Source organism: Strix aluco, chromosome 16 (genome assembly GCF_031877795.1).
Source record: "Strix aluco isolate bStrAlu1 chromosome 16, bStrAlu1.hap1, whole genome shotgun sequence".
Classification (NCBI taxonomy): domain Eukaryota; kingdom Metazoa; phylum Chordata; class Aves; order Strigiformes; family Strigidae; genus Strix; species Strix aluco.
The window spans coordinates 19,204,644-19,222,527 of record NC_133946.1 but is presented as its reverse complement, the minus strand read 5'-3'; the positions used below and the strand labels follow the sequence as shown (position 1 = coordinate 19,222,527).

Here is a 17,884-nt window from a genome sequence, read left to right as displayed (position 1 = left end):
AGCTGTTGAAGAACAAAACTACAGGTAGATATTATTCTGAGCTTACAGTCTTACGATGGCAGAAAGTAGATATCCTGTATTCAGGAACTGGTTTGGATGGAGTTACATCACTAACCCACAGAGGAGGGGACATCACAGTTACAGTGCAGATGCTAACTGATCTCAGCACATAGACAAGTTTTTAGTCACCTACTACAGGGTCCCTGAATCTTTTCAGCAGGCAGCATTTAAGGTCTGCACAGATATCTGTAGGCAGAAATGCCTTGTTTCCCCCTCATGCTATTGGACCTCCCCACAAAACTCAACAAAAACTTGAGACCATCATAGGGAAAAGTCCAAACGCAGAGACACATTTACAAGCCTGCTCAGGCATTCCATTTTCTCAGCCTTTTTGGCACCTTGAAAATGAATATACACTGAAAGATTGTGACAGCCTACAAGAAATTTAGGAGGTTGTACACCACCATCCTGAAACTGTGCTGTTAAACTGTCATAAACTGTAGTGGCTGTGAGCCTGTCCGTACTGTTATACAGCCCAAGGTGAGAAAAATAAGACGCTGTAATATTTTTCTTTAGCTGTCTACTAACTGTCATCTGAAAAATACCTAATAATAGCTCTCTGTTTAAGATTGACTTGTATTACTGAATTTTCATGTGCAGGCGTAAGGTTGCTGAAGAGCTTGAAGGAAGAAGGAAACTTGGGAAAAAAAATCTTGCATTGCCAACTGTGCGAGTCTTCCCCAGTTATCATTATCAGCAAGTCAAGGCCAGTAAGCCAAAAATATCTGCATAACCAGGAGGAGGCACCTGTTTCATTAGGTAAAATTCAGAGATATGGAATAAGCAAAACAGAGGATTAGGACGTGTGTCCCATCTGTCGTCTGCAGGCAGCAGAACCCACTGCAACATAATTACTTTATGAAGACTGTTTTGGGTATGTAATCCTCTACAATAGGTTATGCTTCATTATTCTGCAGTCCCATATGACAAGAGCCCCCACCAAACCTCTTAAAAACAACTAATAGGAATTTGGAACATCTAACTGACAGGAAAAGGCCATCATCCATGACATATACATAACTTTAACACTCGGCCTATCCACAGTGTAACAGGGACACTCATTACCTTTGAGAAGCAAGGAAAGTGAAGGGTGGAATACAGAGATTCAGAACCCGGTAGTTTTGGGAATAAGGTAACACTTATTACCACAATTCTCTGAAAGGCATGATGTATTCCTTGTATATCCTTGTAGCACTACTGTATACCATAAACACTATTCCAGAAGGTAGCACAACAGATAGCTATGTTTACAACGCAAGGATACCATGCATCTTTTGACCTGGAAGGGCACCCAAATGCAAACAAATGTTACCAAATGGCTGATGGATACTGGCAAAACTCTTGCTAATAAAGCTGTATAACACTGGCATAGCCCACATTTCAAATTGAAATTACAATAATGAAGTCACATCACTCTGCTGGTATTCTGAATCACCTTCCACCCTTGTCTTCAGCTCTACCTGCTCACTCTCACATGGAGGTAATCACTGATTGATCATACAAAACCCAGAAGGCCTAGACACACTCTCCCCAAAATACCAGAATACTGGAGTGCCTTTTTTTTTTTTCTCCCAGAAAAAGACTAGAGATATAATAAAACAGAGATTTTTTGGTTTTACTATACATCACTTAAAGACAATGTAGAATCTTTTCCTAAAAATGTAAAAACTTAAAGAGGATTCAGATTCCTTCCACATACAATTAAATTACAGTCTCATTTTCCACACAGGTTTTGTTTTTTCAATAAATACAATCTTAGGAAGTAAATATCTCTGTGCTATAGACACTGAAGGATACGAACTGCTTGCTGCTGTCGAGCCAGAAGAACATATAAACTGGTACATCCATCAGATTTGAATCATTGCACAAATAAACAGAATCATTAAAAATTCTAAATATTATCCTCTTACTAAATGTATTTTCTGCACATATGAACTATCAAGTCAAAATAAATAATTTTAAAAACCCACAGCCCTATTATAGACATAATTCCTTCCTGTAGTTCTGTTTTTCTTACTTAAAGAATAACTATTATCTATCATAGCTGAAATTGTGCCCAAAGGCTCACAAAGTTCTTTTGTATGCTACCTTGATGACACCCTTTTCACTCCTTGGCAACAAGTCATTAAGCTCCACAACTGTTTTTGCTCTTATCCTCCTGGAAGTTCTTACCAGACATTTTGGGTTAACACCACAATAGGAGGTCCCTCTGCAAGTTATTTTGACATCAAATGTTATGAGGTATGTATGAACACACATAGTTACTAAGACTATTCAGGGCAACACGCATGAAGACAGGACTACCAATCAAACTCAAATAATTTCTTATTCATTTAAGTTGCATAGCTATAAACAAAGCTTTGAATTTATTGTATATCAAACAAGAAAGTGTTTCTCATCTGGAACCTGCCATCTAAATAGGAATACTCACCCTGCTGCAACTGCAGGAGGGATGACTAGTATGAGTTTAAGTTGTGCTTCATGCAGAGCTTCAGAAAGGTGAATGAGCAAGTGAATCAACTCCCTGAAATATAAATATATTGTTAGAGGGAAAGGCAGTAAAACTGGTGCTATATATTGGCAAGAACAAGTTAACAAGTAACAGTAGAAATAATTGAAAAGATGCAGCTGGCAAGAGAGCCAAACACAGTTTGTAGGAAATGACCATAGCAGGAAAAAAAATAAAAAATTAGGAAGACTCATCAGAGGTTTACCCTTTTCCAAGACAAAGAACACTGAACTGCTGGAGACTGTCTTACTTTTATTGGAACTGGTGATCACCTTGGGGGTAAAATGTTTCCGAGTTTTATTTTAATCTAACTACACATTGTTAGCATATTTTATCAGAGCAGGTCACCTCTTGAGATCATATTCAGTAAAAAGAATTAGATCAACAGAAGAACCAAACACTGTTCTGAGACAAGCAGCTGTTGAATAAATTCAAGTTGCCACTGTATTACTGGATATGAGGTCTGAGAATTTGTAAAGATGCTTTCCCAGCAAGACATGCTATCTTCAAGGGATATTTCTGAGGCCTGTATTTAGAAACATTTTTGCTGCTGTTTTTTTCTGTATGAACAATTCTTTTGTTTATACGTTATTGTATAGCTTCAAAATAAATGTTTGACAATGTCATATCTGGAAGTATCACCTTCCATATGCATAATTTAAAGACTTTCACAAAAGCTGATTTTCATACCCATATTCTAAACACTTCAACAGGAAAATAAACTCCAAAATTCTCACGTAAACTGTTTCCAGTCTTCCTGATTTGAAGGGCAATGTTAATAGAAAATCCTTCAGAGACAGACCGCAGAAATAAAGTTTAATGGCTATTGTTAAGAGGCGTCCAATATTACCTTAAATTTGCACTAGAAATATGGCCCTTCTGTTTGCCTTCTTTAAGTCATCTGATTTTTCAGAATAAAGTCAACTTTCATATTTACCCACTGGTAGGATGGATCCACGAAGGCAGTCAGACAGATGATATTAGCACAGAATTCCAGATCTGTTCAGAACTATGCTTAAACATGAACCAAATAGAAAGCAACTTCATGACCCATTCCAGTAGTGCAAAAGTGCTTCCCCTCCCATTTCCTTCGTGTGCATTCCACATTAAGAGCGCAACTATTCAGACAAAACAATTATAGCGAAGAAGAATCCTTTGCCATAGGAATGCATTAAAAAAAATCACAACACTAAACTAAACAGACATTTATTGACTCCAACATACACATCACGGCTCCAACACGACAAAATCTTACCAAAACCAGTATTAAAACTAGCTAAGCTTCTTTCCTACTGACTCGTGTCTCAAGGCTAAGTGACCTTTTTAACTAATTATGCCCAAACTGCAATAAGAGTGTACCCTTTATTAGATGTCAGAAATGCTACATATAAGATAAATTTGACCAAAGAATCAGTTCCTCTGGCATTGAGATTATTCTACACTGTTCATCTGCAGGGATCTCTCTTCTCTGCCTGGCTGCCTTTGTTAGCTGTAGGAACTTTGAGACCTCTATACCATGCAAAATATTCGCTGACTTTAAATTTAATTATTTAGAAGGTGAGGGGGTAGGAGGGGCAGAATAGCACAAAAGAACCTAACATAGGTGCAGAGCAAGATAATGTCTTCTTCTTTTTCATTTAGAAACAAGGCTAACACCCTCGCTGCCACTCTGCATCTTCACATATCTGCCTCAGCTCCTAAAATTTTTCTACCCAGATAGCAATGCTCTGAAGGATAAGAAGAAAAGCAGTGGGGACTATTTTGAACCAGGTGCAGAAAAAAATAAATCAAGTGAATATTAAATTCAAGGTTCCCCCCTTCCTTGGCAATGTCAGACACTGGTGGTTGGCCAGCAGAGGTAAAAATGTGTCCACAAAAGCAGTGATGCACCCACAAAAACAGTGACTGCACAAAAGCAGTCATATTTTAAAACTAGAAAGGCATAGAGTGTAGAACTACAACCTACAACTGTAAACGAAGGACAGAGATTTGTGGCCTGATAGAGGGGCAGGAGTGCAATTTAGATTGCTAGTTTTAATTTGTAGCTAGCAGACAGGACTGAAAACAGACTCCATCAAGACAGGCACTTCCTCTCCTCCTGCCACCAAATCCAAGCAGCATAGCTCTGGCCAAAAAATAATTAGTTTCAACTTGGAGAAGGTCAGGAAGAAAAGTGGTAGCTGGACAACTGCAGATTCTTGCTCAAGAAACCCAGATTAACATCTACTCGCTAACCTGTCAAGCCAGGTCTCTGGGCACTGAAAACATTCTAGCAATCAGATACAATTAATGGTTAAACACTTAATTTAGGCTCACTTCCATTTGTCAGCCAAGACAGACTATGTACATCAAATACGCACTCTTCCCCTCTCCCCCAAACAGCAATAGCAGAATGCTCATTTATTGCGCTATAAATTAAAACTTTGCGGTGTCCCAACAGTGCTTTCCACTGTTTTAAACACAATATCCTCCCATATTACCACAGGTAATTTTGAAAGCAAAGCTAGACATTTTAAACATTATAATGAGGTGAAGGAAAGTGGGAATAGAATCAGTCTTCCTGAAAAGGCTTCATTAAATATTTACCAGAGACTTCACCACTGTCAAATTTAACTTCAGAGTAGCTACTAAAACATTGGCAGCTTTAAGACTCTATCTTGAGCTAATTAAGGTCTACTTCATTCCTACTATTTCAAGCCTTCTATTATCACTACCATTTGGTAGGTCAATTTTCCAAGTGTTCATGATTTTGAAGTATCTTGTTCCCTACGAAGTATGCAGACCTCCAAATTTTCATCAACCAAAGTGTGAGGGAAGCTTATTTTTTACAGAACTCCCTTTTTCCAGCATTGCCGGTCTATCGTGTTTGGGACACTCTGTAGTACAGTTTACTTCAGTGCACAAGCGTGGGTTGTAGGTGTATTTGAAAAGCCTTGCAGAAGACACGTAATGCTGTTACATCCTTCCCTTCAGTTACGTGACCCTTCAAAACTCTGCAACTTTCCAACTTCAGCCACTTTTTTGCTCAAGTTGGTAGTCAGTACTCTCTAAAATTTATGCCTTGTCAAGAAAATTGGACAGAATAAAGCTGTCTACTTCAAGAAGAAATTGCCCTTTTGTGCCATTTCATTGCCTAGTTAATACCAAGAAACTGGAGTGAATTATGGCAAATCTTTGATTAATAGATTAATTTTTCAGGGACTAACATGAAGGATAGAACTGCCAGAAGAGTTTTTTGCTCCTATACTCCTACCAACATTAATAAGATGTCTGAAAGTCATCTTCTGCATGATACCAAGTGCCTGCAGCACGTGGTGACAAAAAAAATCACGTTTTTCAGATTGATTCTGTGTGATGGCAGTGCCATCTGTCAGCTAATGCCAGACTGATCAGAATAATGTGTGCACTTTTATGTATGCTGTGAGATTCTGATGGGTACATTCATGCCTTTTTCACAACATGACCCAGGTCTCTGGAGAAAAAAAACACCCAATAAACCCACAAGTGAGATTAGCAAGAGAGACATCATCCTGTCTAGCTGTTAACTAAAGAAACAGAGAACCTTTGCTTGCTCAGTTATCTCAATATTTTTGCCATGTACATTTCTAAACTTAAATGCCACAGGATGAATAACTTGGAATATTTTATTGCAGAATCAGCCAAGAAAGTTTTAGATAAAAGACAGTTATTTAATTAAGAAGCAGGTTTAAACTATAAGACCCAAGAAAACACATTAGAATTGAGGTATCATCTACATAGGATATCTTAGCTCATTTTGATTTTTGTTAGGAGACTAATTTCCTCTGTGTTAGGATAAAAGATGGGAAGCTGAATACATTTTTCCCTGTGTAACGATTGTCAGCATGAGAGGAGGCAAAATCAGTTAGATGCAGTCTTTCACTTCACATTAAATTTGACCTCACTGTGATTACTGTATCAATAATTCTATTCCCAGAAATCACAGGAATGAAGTAGGTATCAACTATAGAGGGTACTTCAAAGTATTTGTATCAGACATCTACAGGAGCCTGAACTGGTCAGTATAAACCCCCCAAAACTTAGGTCCACACACACATATCAAGACAGTTCAGATTCTTCAGATAGAACAGGTGGTATTTGGGCATCTAAATATAAGAACCTAATGCCATTTTATACATCCAAAGGTATACAAAGCATGAATACAGGATTGCTGTGTAAGACTCAAGACCCTACATGAACAGCCAGAGACCAGGCTGCTTAGGATATCTAACATGAAACTGGGCAGCTATATTTAGGCACATATTTCTCTTATATAAAATGTATACTGTTGGTAAAATCAACATTTAAATGAATATGCAAAAGAAAGCAGCACAAAGGATTGATCTAAGACTTTAGTCTGCTGAGCATTACAGAGCAATTCTAACCCCAAACCAGAATGATTAGAAAATTTTTTGTTCTTGAAAACAAACAAAACCAGATTAAGTTAGTTCTGCTTAAGAAGGTATAGAACAGAAGATATATGGTGAGCCTGAAACCACAGAATTTCATCTCTTAGTGGGTGCCAGCAACATAATTTCTTAGCAACATATCACCTCATCTGTAATGCCAGCTAGGATAAACAGGAAACTGAAGACTCTTTCTAGATAACTCCTCAGGCCTTGCAGGGAGAATTTTCATTCGTTTCTGATGTTGAAATGAGTACCCAAAAAATCAAGATTTTCTAGAAACATGCAAAGGGTTGACAGAGAAGTGTCTAAATTTGTCTCATTTTAAAAATGCTCAGTGATCACAGGTTCTTGAAAAAGCTGGCCACAGGATTTAGGGGTTACAGAAGCTTCGCACAGAGCTAACACTGTTACCCTGTTATACAGAGATATTTACAAAAATTGTCACAAGGTCTTTAGGCAATTCAGTGTTTCAAGCCCCAACATCAAGAAAATGGGGGGAAGCACGTGCTATGAAGATGTCATCATGCCTCTTTAGTCCAGCCAAAATTCATGTTCAGCTATTGGAAAAAAAAGGTATCTCGTGGGGACACTTGCTCAGTTGAGGTCTGCTGAGAAGAGAGCTTCAGCTGCAATTAATCCAGCTTTCTGATATATGAAGTAGTGCTTAAATCATAACCCAATTTATTAGTTAGGACACTAATTTGCAGGTTTTCAGATTCTTTTGCAGACTCACCTGCCTCAGGAAATACTGGTGCACTCTGCCAAGATGTATCACTGCACATTGTCTTTGGACAGTGGATGCTGATTTCATAGCTGAAGCGTCGTATCAAGCACAAATGTTCCATAAGCAAATCCCACTCTCTAGTCATTTTAAGTCTGATAAAGAAACCTGTGCTATACTGTGTTCCTCTACCACTAAGGGATGGGATCATAGATCTTTTCCATAACACTATCAAAAAAATAACAGTAATCATTTCCACAGCTTTCCCCTCAACACAGATACATGAAAGGATGCACTAGAATAACTGAGTGCCATTTTACTATTTATTAATAGTTAGGTATCCACTTACTTTAGGTTTTGAAAAATGAAAACCATAATGATTTCAAGTGAAGTATTTTTTACTTAGATCTATGCCACTGCTCTCTCATTTCGTAAGGCAAGCTGCAGCTGCAGCATATCCCCAGGTACTTTTATGCACCTGTGTTGACTCTCAATAACCTGTTGCTAACTGCTTACGTGAGACTAGTCCTTGTATTTCAGAAAAGAGTCCATCTGATTCTTTTATTTTCTTTTTAAACTAAAACATGTTCACACTAAATAATAGGAATAAATTGTGTTAGCATTGTTTCCTTATATTGTCAGACAGCTCTGGAAGTAATTTGAAGGCAGACTATCTGTTCCCAGGACCATCATTATGATCTTTTGTTCCCTTACCTAGAAGTAGGTTAAGCTACTTTCAAGTGTTTGACCTTGAAGGATCTTAATCTGGAAAGCCCACACTATGTACCTAACAGTTAATACAGACGCTTCGTATGGAGCATACACAGTTGCTGTTCTGTGAACATCTCCAAAGGATTAGGGGTCATCTCTGTGTTGACACCGACCTGTCAACTGACCCTCACCCTTCCAAGGTTAAGAATGCGCTTTCCTACTGGTGGTTGTCGCTTTCGGAAGACAATCTGAGCAGGACGATCAGGTGTGACTCGCGTTACAACACTGCCACTCCGTGGCTAGAGGGGTCATGGGCTGCTCCAAGTCTTTTCTGGCAGGGACAAGCAAAGCGAGACTGTCCATGCTTGCCGGTTTCTCGGGAATAACTCTGCTCTGCTATTCAAAAGGAAACGAACAGGTCCCGGAGCAACGGCACTCAATGTGCAAGGTGATAAATTCACTTAATTCTGCCCCTTAAGAACTGTTCAATGCACCTGTTCACTCTAAAAAACATTGACAGGGAAAACCCCTGTGGCACCGGATAGCCAAGCCACTCAGTTTTAGAGCAAGTGATGGACAAACTGACTTAATCTTAAAATGAAGACCCTGGTCCCATAACTTACAAGCATCATGAGAAAAAATTTTAATGTAATGATGTACTTCTATTTTCACAAAACAGCTGTTATTCTACACACTAGTCTAGCTTCAGCTTGTTACCTAGATTAGCCTTATTCAGAACGCTTGTCTCTGAGGAGGCAAGCCTGACACAAGGTATTCTGCAACTTAAACACCCTACCCATTTCTAGGGGAGTGGCAATAAAGGGAGGGGGAAAAAAAACCCACACAGATGAATTTACAATTCAGCACTTAAATTAAAATTGGTCTTGAAGAGGAGGAAAATCTGCAGTTTGTAACTTTTATTTCTATTCATGTTTTTTTGCCAAACATCATCTTTCACATCTTTAGTTAGGATAATCCTAAAGTCTTGTTCACAGGTGGCCACATATGATCAAACATTACTGACTCAGAGCAAAGGAGGCAGTTACAATTCTCTCTATGAGAATAACCCTTTTCTTCTCCAAAGTTATGGAAAATACTTCCAACTCCTGTCTATCAATGACAGACAGACAGTGAATATGTAAGTGGTGCTTCTACACTTCACCTAAATAACACTCAGGTACTGAAGGCCAGAGCAACTACGCAGCAGTTCCCTCCACAAGTACAAACAGTTCTTACCACGTAAGATGGGACAAGCCATGCTGTTTTGAGCCAGCATTATTCCTGGCAAAGAGTAACATTTTTACTATGCCATAAGTAAACTCACCCTGGAGCGAATAAAAACGTATGCTTTGTTCATGTGTGTCATTTGCAATACAGCACGTTGACACTAGTGTGCTTAAATCGGCCTTCAGTGAGTCTTAAAATTACAGTAATACAGTGTGCCTTACATTTGTCTAAGCTAACTAATAGGAAAAGCATCAATTTTACTAAAATACAGTAAGCACAAGAGATAAACTGTCCACTACACCCAGCTTCGGGCTGGCAGTTACTAATTGCTTAAATCACCTCGTTGGCTGTCTTATTAAGACATTGCAATAGGTTCAGAACTCAGTATAGAGATTAACTCTTAGGAACAACCTGGCAAATTACCTAATTATGAGCAAGAGCATCTATTTTAAGGATTATTCATTCCAGTGCAAATAGTGGAGCCCCTGACAAGGCTACAAAGATTCTGCAGTTTCAGTTCTTTGTTCCCAAGTGTTGATGTTATAGGGAAAATGTAGGACTCTGTTAATAGAACACTCAGTTCCACAAGTAATTATTATATGCCATCAGACAGTAACTTTTTCCCTAAAAAGAATAACCTGAAGCAACCATTTTTGAAAGGTTAAATTCTCCCATAATGAAGTCTGCATTCTGTGGAGCTTTCTTTTAAACAACTTTCCCCCACACATTTTAGGCAATAGAGAGCTGGTAGAAATACTGTGCTTTAGGGAATGGATGCTTGAATTTCCTGAGGGAACTAACACAAAATCTTCAGACTGCTGCACTGAATCATTCATTTCACCACACATTCTGCCTTTTCCTCCTGAAGCAGCAGTTCGGAGCTCGCCTTACCCTGACTCTGTCCAAGGTGCCAAGGCAGCCAAGGGGCTTTTACTCAAGGAAAACAGATTAGAATGTCAGAAAACAACTTAATATGGATAAGCCCTTTAGTTTTAGCAGCTACAACTAATGCAGACTCACTGAAACTTCATAGTGGAGCTATCAAAAGGTAAATCAATTAATCCAAAGTTTAAAATATACTGTGCTTGCAAGAACTGGAAGACAGTTTTTTCCTAGATTTGCTTCAGATTGGGGATTTTGGTTTTAGATTTGGTATGTCTAAAAGATCTCTCTAGAAAGGTTTGGAAGGTTTCCTAATCAACTCAAATGTGATGGTCTTGAAAGTATCCCACACTTCCAAGCTTCACCCAGTAACCCAAACCAATCAATGTTATAATAAAGGCTAGTGCCAAGGTCTGAGCAAATGAGATACCCTCTTCACCCTTGTACAACAGCAACATCTTGCAGAACTCAAGTATGAAAGGCTAATGTGGTCTGCTGGGTCCACTGTGAAGATTATTATGTAATCTTTGAGCTCATGTAGAGTGGAGTAGACTCTTCTACTTCATTCTAAGTGCAACAATCTTCAGTTGTCCCACAATGAAGTGTATTTATTTATAATGACAAATTCAAATCAACTTGGACAAATTCAAAAGATGCTTTAAAAGAGCCAATTTTTAGGAATCACATCCTACAGACTCATACTCACGTTTGCTTTTGATTTCCCAGCTGACTCCAAACTTCAACTACAAAACCATCAAAATTTTCATTCTAAAGGGAATCGACAACGATATACAGTTAATCACCATGCTTATTCATTATGCTTGTATCAGAGATGATAATACAGTATCAAAGCACACAATTACTGTAATTTTGCTTGTAATGTTACAGATTGAACATGCTTTGTGTTCTTATACCAGCTTTGTCTTTAATGCAGCATTTCATGAAGAAGTCAAAGAGAAGCACAAATTATTTAACAAACATGCAAAAGTTGAAAATCTCTATTAGTTATCCATGACTTCTACTCTTACAGGATAAACCAGTATCAGATTGGGAAAATTCAGCCATTAATGAAAGATGGATGTTAAGCAAATCATTTGACACACATTTACATGTATATTGGGAAAAAATTCATGAGCTCTTGAGTCTAAAGATGTAAATACTAACTTGGCATAGGCATGATTCCAAACATCTCCCACAGTTAATCTCACTTGTGATAATTATGTTTAGCATGATCAAGGATACTGTTGTACTAGAGTATCCTTTCCTCAAGAGGCCAACTGTTACTGAGGACCTAAAATTGATGTATTGGCTACCAATTATAAGAAACTATCCAGTTTACCTCTACATCTATCTTCCTCTAGAGCACATTAAGACTTCTTTGCATCATGTAGCAAGTGAGAAACCTTATTCTGACAATAATTAAGCAGGCTGTCATGAATCAACCACTAAAGTTGAAGGTCTTTTGGGTGCAACTTGTCAAGCTGTACGCATGCATAGCTCTAAAGCCATTAGCTAAGGGGCTGCCCAGAAAACCTTAGCAAACAGTAACCATTCCTTAAAGGAAATCCTCTTCTCCTCTCCCTAGCCTCTTAACATTTTAAGGAAACTGGTTTATCAGAGCAAAACTGTACAGTAACAGATACCCAGTGAGCTATTCTTGGTATTAGAAGTGACTCATTAGCTCTAGCACACTGAGCATGAATGTACTCCTGTAACACAGAAAACAGCACTCATTGACACTTGACCCTCTTTCAAAAAACGTCACTAACCACTTTAGCCCCTGCTAAATAGATTTAGGTTTTTTAATAGAAATTTAAAAGAAAAGCCTGTTCACTAGGTAACCTCCATAAGAAATTTATCACGTACCCACTACTGCCTCAGCAACATTCAGCCTGTCAGCTGTTTGCCACAGGTGTTATCAATCACAATTTATATCAGGCAAAAATCACCAGTGCAGCTGCCAACAAGAACTTAATATGGTTATGTTGATCAGACTTACGTAGTCTCATTTTAGACTTGTAGTTAACTGCACTTAAATGTTGCTATACTTTGTATTTACAGGAATTGGACACATACTAGGACATGCTATTAAGAATCCTGCCTCATTATTGTGCTGAGCAGAATTTTATTTTCTAGAATATTTCTACTGGAAATGAGAAAACACCGATTACAAAAAGAATCAAATACCATCTCACACTATTTTATAGGAATTAGCAGAAAGTCTTTTTACCTTGGCTAGCAGAACCATGTTCTTGGAAAGCTCCTCTATCTCATCCTCACTGGCAAAAACACTCTCAAAGTCCTGATAGGTCCAGCCATCAAACAAAATTCGAGGCACTATCAAGCAAAGTCATCAATCAGTAGTGAAAATTAAGCATTTATTATCTACACTGGACTATTTCTGCAGAAGTAGAATACAGCAGATACAAGCAGAGATGCCACTAAACAACATATCACATGACTAATATAATTGCTCTTCACTCTGACGAACTTCCTCCTTCATACAACTATGCTAAGGGAACCTCCCCTTCTCCCATATACACCTGGAACAAAGCCTTCTTTTGCTCTGCTAGCAGTTAAAGCCAACAAAACCCAAACAAACATAAAACAGAGGCTCACCTATTTTGACAGTTTTGGAGGTTTTTCTGACATCTTTCATCCAGCCTGTCAAACAGTATAAAGTAAGAGAACAACTGTTAAAATATAAATGATGTTGACAATGACAACATGTTTTCAAGCATTCTTCAAATAATGTAGCATAGTTTCATTGTATCTGTGTTCCTGCCACAGACTACTAGTCATAACCAACACAGACAAAACATTCTCTGACACACAGAATTTGAAGCTATTCACCTCCACTACAGCATAACTAGCATTTACTACAACCTTACAATAGTCCCTACCCAACCCCTCCCTGCTGTTTACAGTTCTGCCTCATCATAGAAACTTTCTTACTGCCTACTCAGAACAACACTTCTCTAGTCACCTAGCACTACCTGGGAGGCATTTTTTTTTTTTTTTTTAAGTTGGTACTTGCAAGCATCCCATCCATTCCTCTTGGAAGTCATTGTACTAAAAGTAATTTGTTAGTAGGTACCAACATGGTAAGAATTATAGCTGTTTCAAATGAGATTCCATGTTCAATCAAGTACAAAACCATAAAGTACTTAGTTATTATTTAAGAACATACTAGCTGAAATCTGAACTTGCTGCCAGTTTCTTGACAGTGAAGGAAAAAATTCTCTTCAGATTAAATTTAACCTCCGTTCCCAGAACAAATTCACCCAAAGGTTTTTGCAAAGGGAAAACAAACCACAATTTGGTTTGTAGGTAAACGACTACACAGCGCAAACACCAAAGACTATTTCTGCCTGTACAGATGCTTTGCCCCTTCCTTTTTTTAAGAGGGGCTTTGCAGACAGCCTGATGGAAGAGCCAATCTTTCTACTTATTCTTTGGACAGATAAACTATGTACACATATGGGATTAGGTGGGGACAGAAGAAAGTTCACTCTAAAGAAAACTCCCCCACAAATGGAACGGTTTAAAGTACTTCACCATGAGGCAGAGCCAGAAAAACCCACATGCATTTATTGCCAATGTTACCTAGTCTGCAACAACACCAGTAATCTTACTTGCAATGCATATTCAAAGAAAAAGAAAGTAACACCTTTATCAGCATCATGGAGCCCAGTGAACTGGAACCTTTCCTTCCCTCTCCTTTTCACTTGTAACCAGACTGGTGAGATTAGTGTAAATTTGCTTCCAAATATTTTAGCAATGTCATATCCATGGCTGTTCCACTTGCAAAAGAAAGCAGGAAAAAAAAAAAAAAAAGTGAGAGGCTCAAAAGCAAGATAAACAGTTCACTTTACTTTTGACCAATATAAATTCTTTAACACAAATCTAATCATTTGCTAGATCCCCATTCGTTAGTTTGAAGAAACCTTTTTGGGACATTATTTTTATTTAAACAAGAAAGTACTCTGGAAACTCTGATAGCTACATGAAAGGCAGTCTCCAAATTTTGCAAATTCATCTGAACTACAGGAATTTGCATGTAGATGCCAACACAGTTTTGAATTTACAGCCTCTGCATTTATGTTCAAGACAATTTGAGAAAGGTGAAGATTTATAGGGGACCTATTTCTCTTTTGAGCAGTGTAAGACTGAAACAAGTGAAAAGCATCCTCTAAACAAAAGGAAGAAACATTTATTATTCAAGAAAGGATGCTCTGAATAGACTGAATAGCAAAAGAGATCAGTTTGACAGCAGCATAAAATTTGCACTGTTTATTTAGAAGGTTCAAGTTGGTAGCTGCATGGTATGATGACACTTAGTCACCCTCCTGTTCTAATTTTACTGCAACTTCACATGGCCCATCAAGGACAAGAGAATACTATCACCTCTGTTTTACTGGTGAGAAAAAAAAAAACAGTATGACCTAGACATCCTGCAAGAAATGGATGGGAGAACAAGGGTTTGAGACCACCTGAATCCCAAGCCGGCTCTCCAATAATCCTCTGGCTATTTGACTGTATTTGACCAGAAGTTCCCATTATTATAAAAACATTTTTAAAGCACAGATGCCAGACTGCAGATTAGCACAGTCCACTGCATATTCATTCAAAACACCAATTTTATTCATTTTATTAACTTACGGGAGTAATATATCCCAGAACATCTCCTGAGAAATGTCTTTCCTTCATCTTCTTGGAGCAATAACTTCTGTGTTCCAGTATAATATCCTTTGCCTTTGGATCCACAACTACCAGGCCCCGGTCCTGCACATTTTTATCAGAATGCAGTGTCTGGGGGAAGAAGACAGTTTTTAGAACCAGCTATACAAAGCAGCCACTTTCAGTAGCAACAGACTTCAAAAAAAAAACCCCAAAAACCATCACATCATTAAACTCTGAGCACTCCTTTTAAATGATGTAGAGCAGTTCGATTTAAAACTGAAACAGGAAAGTGCTCAGAAATTATTTGTCATCATCAGTAAATTTTTGTTTGCAAGGCAAAAAGCATATAAAACAAACAAAAAAAAATCAAGAAGTGACAAAATTAAAGAACATAATTTACCACAGCTGATGGCGCTCTGCTCTCTAGTCAATGCTTTCTGGCGTGTTATCCTCAAAATGACAAAAAGGGATTAGGAGTTCTTAACCAAGAATTTGAAGATGGCTTTTAAACTGGATATATTTTAGACTGAGCATGCTGCATTGAAGGCCAAGGTTCTGAACATTTTTCTTTAAGGAACATCTGCTTCAACTAAAACAGCACAAATCGTTTTATCAGACAGAATCAGAGTGAGAAGGCCTAACAAAGTGTGCGTGGTAAGTATGCAGAAACCATCTACTGGTTCAGTGGAAGGACTTCAGGGATAAGGCCTGTCTTAACGCTTTGTATTATCCTCACTACCTGCAGACTAGATTTTCTTCCTGGTAGACACTGAACAAGTAATACAGACAATGAGAGATGTATCTGCATAATGAAGGATTAACTATACTTATAATTTATGGGAGAGGATTTTGAACATGTCTACTTTTTTACCTAACATGCTTAGCAACACTACATACATACACTTGGTATATGCACTGGTAAATATACTTCCTCTCCATACACACCCTTTCTCTTACGCTGCTGTGCCTTCTTGCAGTTTTGAAAGAAAACAGGCAGGAAACAAGGACATGCTCAGCAAGGTAAGAGAGACTTGAGCACGTTGGCTCCACTTGCTCAGATTGCTACAGGACTCTGAATCATTTCTGCCCGCAAAAGAACTGCTGGTTAGAAGGCTCTTCAAACTCTTCTATGAGGACACAGCCTTCCCATTGGCAAGGCTGAGAACACCTTCCCTTCCACCAGTAAATGACCTAGTGCTCCTGGCCCAAACTACTGTCCCCACCCCCCTTTCCAAAGGGATAGAAGTATGTCTCCTTTAGCTATGCAAGAGGGGGCAAAAACTTCCTGCTTCTGCAGCTTGCACGGGGGATAAAACTCCAGAAGTCTACAGCATATTGGTTCAAGGAGTGAACAAATGTGTGACACTCATAAAAGCTGAAGGAAAGGACAGTTTCAGGTAGCATTATTTGTGAGGATAAGCTTCAGCATGGAGATGCATGGTTGCTTTTAATACCGCTTTGGCAGAGTGACAGTCCATTTACCAAAGTTCAATTAGTTCACTGCACATGTTAGAGAAGATGAGCATTTCAGTTACTTCTCTTACCTTTTCTTCCAGTTTTTTTGTAGCTCCTTTCTTTGCATCTGTTTTTGACAGGGTACCTTCAACTAGCCAACAAATCATAGTAAGAGAAAGTGAAGCATAGAGAAGCCTCATGGTGTTTTTCCCCATGTCAAGTTTCTCTGCCCTGAAAACATAAGGCTTCAAATCTCTGTGAACAGAAGAATGTAACAGTTTAATTCAGTTTTCTTGTCTAAGGAAAGTCAAGCAATTGTCTTATATTCTGTCCTCTAGAATCAGACTTATTAAGACAGTACTGTTTTAATAGTGCTTTTGCTCTGGCAGCAAAATAGCAGAGTATTTTAAGAAATTGCTAGACTTTTTTTGTCCCTTGTTTCAGTAGGTGTATCACAGAGAAAGTGGGTTGGACACTTGAAGCTTCCCTTTTAAAGAATCCCTAAAGAAGTATAACTGTTTACAGCTGAAACTGAGATAAATATTTGCTGCCCAGAACATTGATAGCACCACCTTACCTTTTCTATAGCAAATAAGAGATACCATTTGTTTCTGCTCCTGCCTAACCCAGTCAGCAAGTCACAAATTAATTAAGAGACAGGAAGAATTATAGCCATATGCTTATAGCTATGTGCCTTTACCCTAACAGGTGAGAACTTTGCTTTCAATTCCTTGCCAAGTCAGTGAAACACACAGAGTTGAAAAAAAAATAGGGGCCCTTTTGGTCTAGAAGAATGACTTTAACAGTTTGTCCCAGCTCCAGATGAAAGAATTGAGAATTAATAGAGAACAGTTCTGTTCAGTGTTATTTATCTATTACACTTTAGTTCCGTCAGAGGAAAGACTTTACCAAAAAAATTTCAAATACAGCCAGAGCTTGTTTTTCAACCTCTCCCCATTCATGAGTTGCACTGGTTTTGCAGACTAGTTCCCAGAAGTGGGTAAGAAGAAAACAAGTATTTAGCATTAGGGGAACCAGGGCCAAAGGAGGTAGAATACCAAAATGAAGAAAAGCAACCTGTTACTAATTCTGGAAGTCCTAAGTATCAAACTGGGACTAGCTTTCATCTATAATAAACTAGGTAACATATCAGGCTGCTTCTCATGAGATCCTAATGGAGACGAAAAAAAGGTTACCATTCCCATAATT

The 17,884-nt window shown here is 38.3% G+C and overlaps 1 protein-coding gene across 7 annotated transcripts in view; it reads right to left on the bottom strand.

Annotated features, from left to right (window-relative positions):
• The window catches only part of CHID1 (chitinase domain containing 1), a 117,193-nt gene that overhangs the window by 97,103 nt on the left and 2,206 nt on the right, over nucleotides 1–17,884 (bottom strand). For 3 of the 7 annotated variants that reach the window (XM_074842675.1, XM_074842674.1, XM_074842672.1), the window contains exons 2-9: nucleotides 16,765–16,930; nucleotides 15,200–15,349; nucleotides 14,208–14,340; nucleotides 13,157–13,201; nucleotides 12,768–12,874; nucleotides 11,244–11,305; nucleotides 6,341–6,413; nucleotides 2,492–2,586 (exon numbers count right to left, since the gene is read on the bottom strand). In XM_074842675.1, coding sequence (XP_074698776.1) covers nucleotides 2,492–2,586; nucleotides 6,341–6,413; nucleotides 11,244–11,305; nucleotides 12,768–12,874; nucleotides 13,157–13,201; nucleotides 14,208–14,340; nucleotides 15,200–15,349; nucleotides 16,765–16,890 — 791 coding nt within the window. In that variant the 5' untranslated portion in view covers nucleotides 16,891–16,930. The remainder of the gene's footprint in view (nucleotides 1–2,491; nucleotides 2,587–6,340; nucleotides 6,414–11,243; nucleotides 11,306–12,767; nucleotides 12,875–13,156; nucleotides 13,202–14,207; nucleotides 14,341–15,199; nucleotides 15,350–16,764; nucleotides 16,931–17,884) is intronic. The other 4 variants (XM_074842677.1, XM_074842673.1, XM_074842676.1 and 1 more) reach the window with 2 other exon arrangements.